Raw genomic sequence first — 13,008 nt, forward strand, 5'->3', positions numbered from 1 at the left:
ACGCCGGAAGTGCTGACGCGCAGGCGCGCCCTCTGCCGGGCGCCGAGCTGCAACCTCTGCGGAGCTCCGGGGTTCCGACGAGGACGAGTGATTTTTTTGGTCCGCATGGGCGCCATCGGAAGAAGCGGTGGTTGTTGATCACCACCAGCCCTTCCCAAGTCTGGGAACGACAGTTTTGTCTTGAGTACCTAAGAGATAGGGAAAGAGTTGAAGGCGTATAGGACACCAGGCCAGTGTGACCCACGCCTCAGAAAGTAGCGGTCTGCCCCCACCTCTGCTTCCTTCTCCACTTGAACGCTCGCTCGCTCGGCTTTAACTTCGTGTCCTTTTTTTCTGAGGCATCGAGTTTCTTAGCACCTACGGATGTCAGTGAAACCAGAAAAAGAAACGTCAAAAGAGATTTGAAAAGAAAGAATATGTCGCATTGGATAGTGTACATTTTAGTTCCTCACTCAGGAGGATCTTTGTGGGTTTGAGGGCGGCCTGGTTTACAAAGTGAGTTCCAGACCAGCCAGGGCTACACAACGAATAAAGAATATGGTTGTGTCAAATGTAGAAAACGCTAAGCAACTTGTTACTCTGGAAACAGAAGTTGTGGATTGTGAAAAAAATGGAAGTAGGCACATAGAAACAAATTTTAAAAATAATAATTGGGAAAGAAGAGTGAAGGTGATCGATGCCTAATAAGCTTGGATGGCTTTATTATTGCCAATATTAGTCGTATTTTATTTGACCCCAGGGCTTTGTGCATGCCTGGCAAGCTACTACTGAACTGCACCCCTAATACCACCATAACCGCCGCTGCCAGTACCGCCATGATCACCACCACCACTACCACCATCATCATCATCACCATCAAGATATGAGACAAGAGCATGCCCAATAATAAAATGTAGAAAATAGAGAAGTGTTTAAAATACAGGAATGTAGGCGATGGTGACTTAACGCTTTATAGTATATGCTGAAAGGGCAATGACAGGTGAATCTCTGTGAGTTCAAAGCCAGTCTAGTCTATGCAGAGAGTCCTAGGCCAGTTAAGACTATGTAGACCGCCCCAGCAAAAAAAAAAAAAAAAAAAAAAAAAAAAGCAGGCAGGATGGCTCAGGTAAGCTTAGTAGCTTAGTTACCCTGGAACCCACAGTCAAAGGAGAGAACCTGACTCCTGAAATTTATCTTCCAGCCTTCCCCACACAGAAAATAACAAATCAAATAAAATTTTAAGATGAGAAAAAAGTGTGTTCTTTTAAAGTAAAGAAAAGGGCTTGGCCATTAAGAGCACTCTGCTCTTCTAGAGGACTTGTGGTTCAATTCCACACAGATGACTCACAACCATCTCTAACTGCAGTTGTAGGGGATCTGAGGTCCTCCTCTGGCCTCTGAAGGCACTGCATGGGTGTGGTACACAGGCATCCATGCAGGCAAACCACCTATACACATTTTAAAACTTCTTAAAAACAGAGAAAATGTTGGACGCGTTTACAATCTTATTTGCTTGTTTATATTGAAACCCGGCTTCATTACAAGTCCGAAGCTAGCCTGGAACCATAGACTAGGTAGCCTCCAACAGAGAACTGCCTGCCTCTGCATCAGAGTGCTGGAATTAAAGATGTGTGCCGCCATTCACGGCACGCCCCAACCTTGAGGAGTCAAGATCCAGTACTTAAAATGCCAGAATGCCTTTAATAGGTAGGATGACTTCTTTTTTCCTTATTAAAAGAAGGAGTAAAAGGTTGATGAATTTGAAAATGTATCTAAGATTATTTTCGTGCATTTCACAGTTACAGGATTGAAACGAGTTACTATATATACAGTCTTTAGCACATTGAGCTAGTACAGTGAGTCCTTTTCCTTGTAACAAATGTCTTGCTAATATTAGTTGACGATTGTGTTATCCGTTGATAGGGAAGGTTGATTGAAACAAGCTATTAAAAAGCCATTAGTCCACTAGAGATTGAAGTCAACCTCTTCCTTCCGTTTTTTCTTCTTCCTCTTCCCCTTCCTCTTCTTGGTTTGTCTTCATTTTTTTTTTTTTTTTTGAAACTGGGTTTCTCTGTCCTCGAACTCACTCTGCAGACCAGGATGGCCTTAAACTCAGAGACCTGCCTGTCTGTTCCTCCACGTGCAGAGATTAAAGACATGTGCCACCACTGCCCAGATAACCTTTCCCTATTTTACAAACCAAATGAAACATCTTCTAGATCATTGTAGATTCATATGCAGTCATAAAACTATATATAGGGGGCTGAGGTGCAGCTCAGAAGCACAGCACTTGTTCAACATGCACGGGATTCTGGGTTTAGTCCTTAGCACCACGAACACGGTGCAGTTTATCCTTTATTAAAATGTAAAAATGGGTTAAAAGTGACATGGGCCCATAAATTAACCTCAATAGATAATAATGCTGAGAACGGGGCCAGAATAATGGGTGACCATAGTAAAGCAAAGGGAGAAAAATGGCTGGTGGATTATTGACAATAAAATGAATAAAATGTACATTATATTTGTCAGGAGTTAATTATACAAATTGCTGGTTTTTCTTTTCAAAACATATTTATTTAGTGAATGTATACATATAGGAGTGCTGACCTCTACATACATGTGCACTGTGTAGGGGTCAGGAGTCAGTTCTCTTTTTCCACCTTGTTGGGTCTGGGGATTGAACTCGGGACCTTAGGCTTGTCAGTGGCTGCCTTTCCTCTCCAACCCACCCCCTAGTCCAGAAAATTTTCATTGGTCAAAACTTAAAAAAACCATATGGAGCAGGAACAGCAAGATCATTTGAGCTATACAAGCATTAATAAAAGAGTTCAAGCCTTAAGGGCAGACACTTTTGTCCTCGTTGTTAAGAAGGGGGTCTTGCTATGTAGCTCTGACTAGCCTGGAACTATCTATGTAGGCCAAGCTGGCCTCAGATTTATGACAACCCCCTGCCTCTGCTTCCCACATGCTGATATTACAAATGTTAGCCATCACTCCCACGCTGTAGCTGATGGATTAGTAAAATGTATGCTTACTTCTGTGGAATAAATAGTTTCAACGGTAGCTAGCATCCACTTTTTAAAAAATGTTAATTTTTATGTGTGTAGGTGTTTTACCCCACTTGCATGCCTGGTGCCTGCAAAGGTCAGAAGAAAGCATTAGATTCCCTGGAACTGGAGTTGTGAGCTGCTGTGTGGCTGCTGGGAATTGAACCTGAGTCCTTGGGGAGAGCAGCCAGTGCTCTTAAATACTCAGCAGTCTCTGCAATTGCATCATCTACTTTAGATATATGATTCCTCCCTCTACACAGTTCACCATGGACTTGGAGAAGCCAAAACACCAAATATTTGAAAATTTCAAGAGCAACCGATAGCATCTCTTTAGCGTATCTAAAATTTAAAGAGATAAATGCCAAAAAGGATTTCTAAAAAAAAAAAGCATGTTTAAGTATTTTTATGAAAATAATGTTAATTTTTGTAGACTTCTTGAAAGTACCCTGGGGTTTGACTAAGGTCTGCTAACCTTACTTCAAGAATTTGTTGTGCTGGAGAGACGGCTTAGAGGTTAAGAGCACTGACTGCTCTTCCAGAGGTCCTGAGTTCAAATTCCAGCAACCACATGGTGGATCACAGTCATCTGTAAAGAAGGGCACCAGTTGCCCTCTTCTGCTGTCTGAAGACAGCGACAGTGTACCCACAGCAGTGGAAGCAGCTTGGGGTATCCTTGGCTATGCATGGGATTCAAAATCAGGAAGGACTTACGTAAGGACTTACCTCAAAAAAAAAAAAATCAAAACAAAATAAAACAAAACCCCCAAACCAAAGAACAAACAAAGAAAGAAAAAAATAAACCAAAATGTTTCCTGGAAAGCTGGGAATCTACTGTGTGGCTGTAGAAAGTAGAATGTTTCTATCCCTTTGCTACTTTTTTGATCCTTTGTTGTCTCACTCCTTAGTCCACGTTGACTTTGAACTATCTATTCTCCTGCTTTGGTCTCTTATAATGCTGGTGTTGTAGGGATGTGCCCCATGCTTGGCCTTTTCTTATGAAATGTCAGTTTATCACCTGAAGAGATGGCTCAGTGGTTAGGAGCACTGACTGCTCTTCCAGAGTCCTGAGTTCAATTCCCAGCAACCCCATAGTGGCTCACAACCATGAGATCAGGTGCCCTCTTTTGGCCTGCAGCCACATATGCAGGAAGAAAGCTGTATACATAATAAATACAACTTAAAAAAGAAAGAATTTGTTACTAGGGGCTGGACAGATGACTCAGTGGTTAAGAGCACTGACTGTTCTTCCAGAAGTCCTGAGTTCAAATCCCAGAAACCACCTGGTGGCTCGCAACCATCTGTAATGAGATCTGATGCCCTCTTCTGGTGTGTCTGAAGATGGCTAGAGTGTACTTATATATAACAATATATATAATATGTAATAAATAAATAAATCTTTTAAAAAAGAAAGAATTTGTTACTAAATATTTATATAGTGAACATTTGGAACTTGCAAAGCTAGTGTATTAGGTTCTGGAAAAATAATTATGTGTCTTAGTTTTAAAGAAACTGAAGTTCTATATTAAAATATATTTCATTGTTCGTCTAGTGAGCTAGTGCGAGAAGTCAGGACCCTCACGGAGGAAACCTACCCTGTGATCATCCCCTGACAATCATCATTTTCCTGGTCAGATCTATTAGGGATGCTGGAGCTGATGATTTCTTGAGTTCCAGGTGAGGTCGACCTGTGCTACATAATTAGACCCAAAATAAATAAATGCTTAATTTAAAAAAGCAAACCCAAACCAAGCCTTCTGACTTGAAGACCTGAAGTCACGGTGGTGGTGACAGCATCCTTTTTTTTATCAGTTTAGATAATTGCCATGGATAGCATGCTTCTAGAAGTCTACAAGCTCCCTGTCAGGAGCACTGTATTCTACGTGATGGTGGTCACGGAGTTCTTCATGCATGCCAATGTCCTTCCTTCCACCCCTGGCTTCTGGGAACCATCACCTTAGGTTATACAATTTGTATACAAAAATATGAATCGTGAAAGGAAGAGATCATCGTGGACAATCCTTCCAGGATTCTGGTTATGTGGCAAAATTAATTAGAAACCCCAGCTGAAGAACAGCTAAGAATTTATAGCAGTGCGAAAGAGCAATGCACGATACAGCCAGACCTCTTTCAATCCATTACCTAGTGTTGGAAATGATCTGAACATAATTAAAATGTGTCCCGGCCTTGTGTATCACCAGTAAAGCATTTCACAATCATCAGTTAAAAGCGATACATAATTCTTTTAATTGCTGTGTAGAAATAGTGCCTCCACTGGGAGGAAAACCGAGGACCTTTGCCCTGCTCATCCACACTGATGCTTTCCCAAGTTCTTCAGGAGTCTCCACACACTCATACATTTCTACAACGTCCTAACATTTATCATCAATGTCTCCTCAGCAGGAGAGCAGCAACAACAAGAATGTTAACATGTCACACCTTCCTCTTCAGCTGCAGGGACATAGCAGTACATGTACAGAAGGCTGAGTATTTACCAGCTTTCTTATTTATACTGGTTATGATGTCAAAATGAGAGAGCCATTCAATGTAATAACCAATAACATGAACTAAAACACACAGATTTAGAGCTGAGGATGGCTGCTCGTTACTGTAATTCCATCACAGAAAGGGAAGGCAAGATGAACAGAAATTCAACAGTATTTTTTGGTTATTAAATGAGCTTGAGGGGCTGGAGAGATGTCTCAGCAGTTAAGAGCACTGACTGCTCTTCCAGAGGTCCTGAGTTCAATTCCCAGCACCCACATGGTGGCTCACAACCATCTGTAATGAGGTCTGGTGCTCTCTTCTGGCATACATTCAGGCAGAACATACATAATAAGTAGATAAATGTTATAAAAAAAAAAGCCCCAAAACATCCCCATCAGTTTATCATACAGCCCTATGCCTAAGAGAAATTAAAACTTACTTTTACACCAAACATTTGCAACTATATTATTCATAGTTTCTTGAAACTTGAAATGACTCAAAGAATATTTTTATTGACTATTTGGTAAGTTCATATCATGCACCCTGATCACACTCACTTTATAGTCCTCCCTGGTCTGCCTCTCCACCCCTGTGACCTTTCCCTAGAAGAAAATAAGGAGCAGGAGGTGGGGAGGAGGAGGCTAAGAGAAGAGGAATTAGGGGGCTGGAGAGATGGCTCAGTGGTTAAGAGCACCGACTGCTCTTCCAGAGGTCCTGAGTTCAAATCCCAGCAACCACATGGTGGCTCACAACCATCTGTAATGGGATCTGATGCCCTCTTCTGGCATGTCTGAAAACAGCTACAAGTGTACTTATATAATAAATAAGTCTTTAAAAAAAAAAAAAAAGAGAAGAGGAATTATGTTGCCCATTTACTCACTGGAGCATGGTGAAACTCCCATTGGCCAGCCCCTTAAAGAAAAAAAAGAGTCATCCTTCCTCACTTGCAACCCCACTAGAAGCCATCAATTGTGGAGAGTTACAATTTAGCATCCTTATCACAATTTTTAAGAGTTCTCTTCCATGGCTTCCAGTCTAGGCTGTTAGTGTTACTGTTACTCTGTTTTTTTTTTTTTTTTTTTTTTTTGCACATCATATGCATGCAGTGCACATACAGGCCAGAAGAGGGCATCAGAACTCTTGGAAACCAAGTTCCAGGGGTTTGTAAACTGTGTTAGTGCTGGGAACTGAACCTGAGTCCTCTGGAAGAGTGACAAGTGTTCTGAACCTCCGAGATAGCTCACCAGCCTCCCCCCTTCAGCCCCCACCTCTTTTTAGGTCTTTGAGAAACAATCAGTTGGACATTACTGCACCTGGCTTGACGGGGATGGGGTGAAGGAGGATGGTGTCTGTTTCTCATCCTCTCTCTGAGATAGGGTCTATGTAGCCTAGGCTGGCCTAGAAATTGTGATCTTCTTGCCTCAGTGTCCTAAATGCTGAGATTACAAACATGAACTGTGATTCCCAGTGCAAAATATTCTTATCCTTTTCTTTATTTTATTTCTTTATTTCCTTTATTTTCAAAATATCCTAGGATCCTGGGCCTCAAGCATGCTGAGCCAGGGTTCACCCTGGTGATATTACATGTTGCCTCTCAAATAAAAATAAAATCACACAGAAAAGATAAAAGTTATAATAGAGGTAAACACAGTTCTTTCCAAAATTAATAAAGAGGCCCTTAACAGAATATTTGCATCTACTGGAGCTCTCTCTATTGCAAGAGGAGGAAAAACCCATTTTAAGCCTAAAAAGGGAATTACACTCAAGCATCCACACAGTGGAGGAGGAAGAGCTGTTTGTAAGCACCTGTGCCTGTGCCCTCGGGACATCAGTCCCCCTGTCTCCAAGACAGCCTCTGCACTTGGGTTTCTCTTAACCCCAGCTCTGTGCTGAACTCTCTACAACTTCACCACAGAGCAGAAGGGTCTCTTGTTTGCCAGGTCCACTTAGAACTCCTAGGAAGAAGTGACCATCCCAGCTAGCAGCCAGTGTCCCTCTCTCATCAAAGGGCAAGGAGATAGTCATGGAGGACGTCACAACACTATTCACAGGTCAGAAGTGAGCCTCAGTTTCTGTTTGTCCTCAAATACAGGTCACCTCCCTTCTCTGTGCATAGCACAGTCACCAAATCAAGTGGCAGCTATTGGGCCCACCTCAGAGTAATGTGTTATTCTGATACACATTAAGACTTAACACGCACAGGTCATTGCTATTTTACCTGTCTACCATGCCAAACTAATACTCATTTCATAGCCTTTAAAACAGCTCCTCTTGGACTGGAGAGATGGCTTAGGGGTTAAGAGCACTGACTGCTCTTCCAGAGTCCTGAGTTCAATTCCCAGCAACCACATGGTGGCTCATAACCATCTGTAATGGGATCCAATGCCTTCTTCTGGTATGTCTGAAGACAGCTACAGTGTACTCATAATAAATGATAAAAAAAGAAAACAAAAAACCCCAAAACAAACAAACAAACAAAACCCCAGCTCTTCTCCTGTCCTTTCTTCGTTTTTCTGGAAAAAAACATATTGGGTGAGGCAGGTTATTGTGTAGCCCAGGCTGGGCTTGATTATGTAGGAGCAGATGATTTTTAAGTCCTGGCCTTTCTGTGTCTACTCCCAAATGCTGGGATGAAGCCTGGTGTGGTGGTACACACTTCTGATCCCAAATCCTAGAGAGGCAAAGGCAGGCTCGTCTCTGTGAGTTTCAGACCAGCTACAACCTTGTCTCAAAACAGACAAAACAACACAAAAAAAAATTCAAAACACATCAACGATAAACAAAAACCAAGTGCTGAGATTACGGGCACACCTGGCTCCAGTATATTCTCCTATTAGTAAATGTTAATCTCTTTGGCTATAGTTATAAAAGTTACTCTGTCAGTTTTCTCTTTTAACATTAATGACTTAGAGAAGAGGTCTGATTCCTTTCTCGGCTGCACAGCACAGCAGTTACAGCCACTGTCAGATGTGGGTATCTGTATCTGTAGAGAGGAAAGCGTGAGATGAGTCCACAGCCTTCCTCACTTCTCTACCTTGTCCTTCCCTGTCTTAGTTAGGGTTTTACTGTGTGAACAGACACCATGACCAAGGCAACTCTTACAAGGACATTTAATTGGGGCTGGCTTACAGGTTCAGAGATTCAGTCCATTATCATCAAGGCAGGAGCCTGGCTGCATCCAGGCAGGCATGGTGCAGGAGGAGCTGAGAGTTCTACATCTTCATCTGAAGGCTGCTAGCAGAATACTGGCTTCCAGGCAGCTAGGATGAGGGTCTTAAAGTCTATACCCACAGTGGCACAACTACTCCAACAGGACTGCACCCTCTAATAGTGCCACTCCCTGGGTTGAGCACATACAAACCATCACACTGTCTTACTCTTTTTTTTGCTTGCTTGGTTGTTTGTTTGTTTCTTGGGGTTTTGCTCTGTTGTCCAGGGTAGCTTCAAACTCCTGAGACTCAAGTGTCTGGAGCATTGGGGACTATATATGTACACACCATTACAACTGGTTTTTATCTTTTATTATTTATTTATTTATTTATTTTTTATTTATTTTTTTTTCAGGGCAGGGTTTCTGTAGACTTGGCTGGCCTAGAACTCAGAGATTCAGCTGTCTCTGCATCCCCAGTGCTGGGATTAAAGTTCTGTGTCACCAGTGGGCTCTGGTTTTATCTTTTAATTTGATTTTGGGGCAAGGTTTCAGGTAGCTCAGAATGTCCTTGAAGTCCCTATACAGCTGAGGATGATCTCAAACTTCTGACCTTCCTGCCTTTTCTTCTCAGGCGTTGGTTATATCAGTTGCCACCATGGATGGGGGTTCATCCCCCCCCAATCCCCCTTAGAAAAGACCGAGTCCTTTAAGACTTCGCAGCTGTACTTTCTGCAGTTCTCTCGTTTGCTGAATATTGAAACAAGAGCATTTTTAGTAAGTTTCTCAGCTCATGCTTTAGAATATTTTTGGGAAAAAGCATGACTGTGCATTTAGGGTTTGGCCTACATTAATGCCTCTGCACACTGGTTTTTGAGACATTTCGAAGGTACAAGTGTAGTTCTCAGAATCTTTGTGGTTGTTTTATTATTAATATCATTACTTAATATTATTGTATGGCCCAGTCCCCCCCATCCCTTAAAAATATTCCCAGAAACGCTTCTACATTGGCTTCTATTGAGGCCCCAAAGATTTCTACATTGCCTTATTTATACAGCAAATTAGCTCAGCAAATGTCTGCCAGGTTGCTATCAGTGGCTCCCTGGGACATCTGAGGCTAGTCCTGGAGGAACACGGATGTGCTGCCTGCTGTGCTCTGGGGCATGTGAGCTACTTGATGGTTGTTTCCTCCGCTAGCACTTACTTTCCAGGCTGATAGACCAGGCTAAAAGAAATAAACATTAAAGAGCTGGCACATACTAGAAACTCAAGGAATGTTGTCCACCGTAATAATTCCCAGTTAGCAATAACCAGACAGGTATTTGAGTGTTACAAGCCGTGAGAAGGAAGACTGGGTCTTTTGCCCTCAAGAACCAGCTTTACCAGCCGCAGTGGTGGAATAAACTCGGAATCCTGGTTCTAAGGCAAGAGGCTCTGACTTGAAGGTAGCCTGAGTTACAAAGTATTTCAGAACAACCAACCATTCTAACCAACAAAGCCCCAGGAAAAGGAATGAGAATTTACTGCTCAAGACAGTTATTGAATAAATCAGAATCTTTTAATTTTTAAAATATAAAGTATACTGTAGCTATCTTCAGACACACCAGAAGAGGGCATCAGGTCTTATTACAGATGGTTGTGAGCCACCATGTGGTTGTTGAGATTTGAACTCAGGACCTCTGGAAGAACAGTCAGTGCTCTTAACCGCTGAGCCATCTCTCCAGCCCTAAGTAGGTTTTTTATGTATGGGTGTTTTGCCTGCATTGGTGTATTCCTGGGCACCACTTACATGCAGCGACCAGAAGAGGGCCTTGGGTTCCCTGAAATTGGAGTTAAAGACAGTTGTGAGCTGCTATCTGGGTGCCAGGAATCAAACCTGGGTCATCTGGAAGAGCAGTTGGTGCTCTTAACTCAACCCTGGGGATGACGCTCAGGTGGTATAGTGCTTGCCCTGGAATGTACGGTGCTCTAGTTCAACCCCTGACCCTATGAACCAGGCATGGTACAATAATTCCAGCACTGGGACATGGCGGTAGGAGATCCAGGCCATCCTAGCCTACACAGAATGCTTGAGGCCAGTCTGGTCCTAAAACACATAAGAGAAGCAAACTCATCCAACACTCTCATGGGACAGTGAATGGGTCTCTGTCTTTGTCTCTCTTTGCTCTGGACAGTCAGAAACAGAGATGTTGATGGGTCTTGAAGAGATAATTTTAGGAGCTTGGCTGTTTTCTCCACTAAAGAGTTTGGGTCAGAGGCTAACAGGGCCAAGGACATGGTTCAGCAAGTAAAGCCTGATGACTTTACTTGCTGAGTTCAATCCTGAGGAAACCACATGATAGAGGAGAGAGAACCAGCTCTTACAAGGTGTTCTCTGACTGTATGTGTACCAGAGGACTTCTACTCAAATGAATAAATTGAATGTAATTTTTAAAAAGGCGAAAAACAAAACAAAACAAAACAAAACAAAACAAAAAACCCCTTACTTTTTATGTGGGCAGTGGCAAAGACAGGCGGGTCTCTGTGAGATCCAGGCCAGCCTGGTTTACAGAAAGAGTTCTACACAGAAATCTGGTCACCAAGAGCCAAACCAACCAAACAAAGCAAATCAAGACAAAAAAGGAAATACCTTACCTTTTAAAAGAATTTATTTTAGGAGATTCACCTGGAAGTAGTATGAGGAGAACCGACTGAGGGAAATAGGAGGCAGCTTTAATAGCAGCAGGAATCTGGTAGTAATTAAGGTTCTGATGACAGCAATCAACATCTGAAGACCAGATACAGATACCTAAAGTACGTCTGGTAGATGTGTATAATCCCTACGTTCTAGGCAAATAAAGGGGAAAAAAACCCTGCATTTTTATTGTATTTTTTCTTTTTATTTATTCTTCTCTCATAGACTACATCCCGACTGCAGAAAAGCCGCTTTTATTAAAGGGTGCCTTGGCGCTGAATTCTTGTGTAAGGAGTTGTCAGTTTTGAAAGTTGGGAGCCAACAGGTAGAGAGGGACCACAGGAGCAGAACCGGGCTCGGTGGAGGCGATGACCGGGGAGCTCGACGAGGGGCGGGGCTCGGCCGGAGGGCGTGAGCAGGGGCGGGGACCGCGCAGAAGTGCTCTGCGGCGCCCGGTATCGCGAGAGTTGGGCGGGCGAGCCATCGCAGCAGTCAATTCCCCCACCCTCCCGGGAGGAGCCGGGGGCCCTGGACTCTCCAAATTCTGAGCTCTCATCATGGCGGCGGCGGCCGCGGCGGCCGTCGGGGGCCCGCAGCCACCCCAGCCGGAGGTGTCCCCGCAGGGGCCGGCCTTAGACAAGGCGGCCACCGCCGCGCACCTGAAGGCCGCTCTCAGCCGGCCGGATAACCGTGCGGGCGCCGAGGAGCTGCAGGCGCTGCTGGAGCGGGTGCTGAACGCAGAGCGGCCGCTGGCCCGGGCTGCGGGCGGCGAGGAGGCGGCGGGCGGCGGCGGCCCAGGCGAGGCCGAGGAGGATGCCCTGGAGTGGTGTAAGTGCCTTCTGGCCGGCGGCGGCGGCTACGATGAGTTCTGCGCGGCCGTGCGGGCCTACGACCCTGCGGCGCTCTGCGGCCTGGTCTGGACGGCCAACTTCGTGGCCTACCGCTGCCGGACGTGCGGCATCTCCCCCTGCATGTCGCTGTGCGCGGAGTGCTTCCACCAGGGCGACCACACTGGACACGACTTCAACATGTTCCGCAGCCAGGCCGGAGGCGCCTGCGACTGCGGGGACAGCAACGTAATGCGGGAGAGTGGGTGAGTGGAGCCCTGGAGAGGCGACCCGGGCGGTGTGGTCTTGTGGGGTCCGGGGAGCTCTAGGGGGAGATCTGGGAGCCGACCCGCATCTGTCCGGGGAAGCTTGGGAGAGAGCGCAGCCACAAGGGGTTGGAGGTGACTGAGCTGTCACTGGTGGGAAGGGGGTGGGGAGGAGAGGAGAGCATGTGCGGGGAACCAGGCTGGGAATTTTCGAGGAGGTCAGGGTGGGCGAGTGATGGGGAAAAGGGTGGTTCATTTAGTGTTTGGGGCGAGGGGCAGGGAGGAGGAGCGGACACTTGGAGGAATCTGGTGTGGAGCTGTCAGTTGTGTACTTGTTGCGAAAGGGTGTACAAAGCTGCCTGCCTGGTTCTGGAGAAGAGCCTTAGAAGGGAATTAGACTGACTGGGAGAGAGTGATTTGGCTTCTCAGTCGGGTCAGTTGGGTCATAGGATGATGAGGGCCAGGGAGAGGGTCTTATAACTGCAGGTTAGGATCCTTGGGGGGAAAAGCGTCTGAACTGTCTGTGTGCCTGTCCGTGTGAGGGACCGAGCTCTGGAGCTAATGGAGTTGAGGGAGGAGG

The 13,008-nt window shown here is 44.9% G+C and overlaps 1 protein-coding gene and 1 long non-coding RNA gene across 4 annotated transcripts in view; one reads left to right on the top strand and one right to left on the bottom strand.

Moving 5' to 3' along the window:
* Window positions 1-170: 170 nt before the first annotated feature.
* On the bottom strand, window positions 171-11,685 carry LOC116901493. The gene is made up of 3 exons (XR_004388001.1): window positions 11,296-11,685; window positions 273-357; window positions 171-188 (listed from the first exon to the last, which is right to left on the bottom strand). It is a non-coding gene; the product is annotated as an uncharacterized LOC116901493 (long non-coding RNA).
* Window positions 11,575-13,008, top strand: part of Ubr3 (ubiquitin protein ligase E3 component n-recognin 3) — a 146,080-nt gene continuing 144,646 nt past the window's right edge. For all 3 annotated transcript variants that reach the window (XM_032903454.1, XM_032903453.1, XM_032903452.1), the window contains exon 1: window positions 11,575-12,428. In XM_032903454.1, the coding sequence (XP_032759345.1) occupies window positions 11,893-12,428 (536 nt within the window). In that variant the 5' untranslated portion in view covers window positions 11,575-11,892. The remainder of the gene's footprint in view (window positions 12,429-13,008) is intronic.

The sequence above is a fragment of the Rattus rattus genome, chromosome 5 (assembly GCF_011064425.1).
Source record: "Rattus rattus isolate New Zealand chromosome 5, Rrattus_CSIRO_v1, whole genome shotgun sequence".
Lineage (NCBI taxonomy): Eukaryota > Metazoa > Chordata > Mammalia > Rodentia > Muridae > Rattus > Rattus rattus.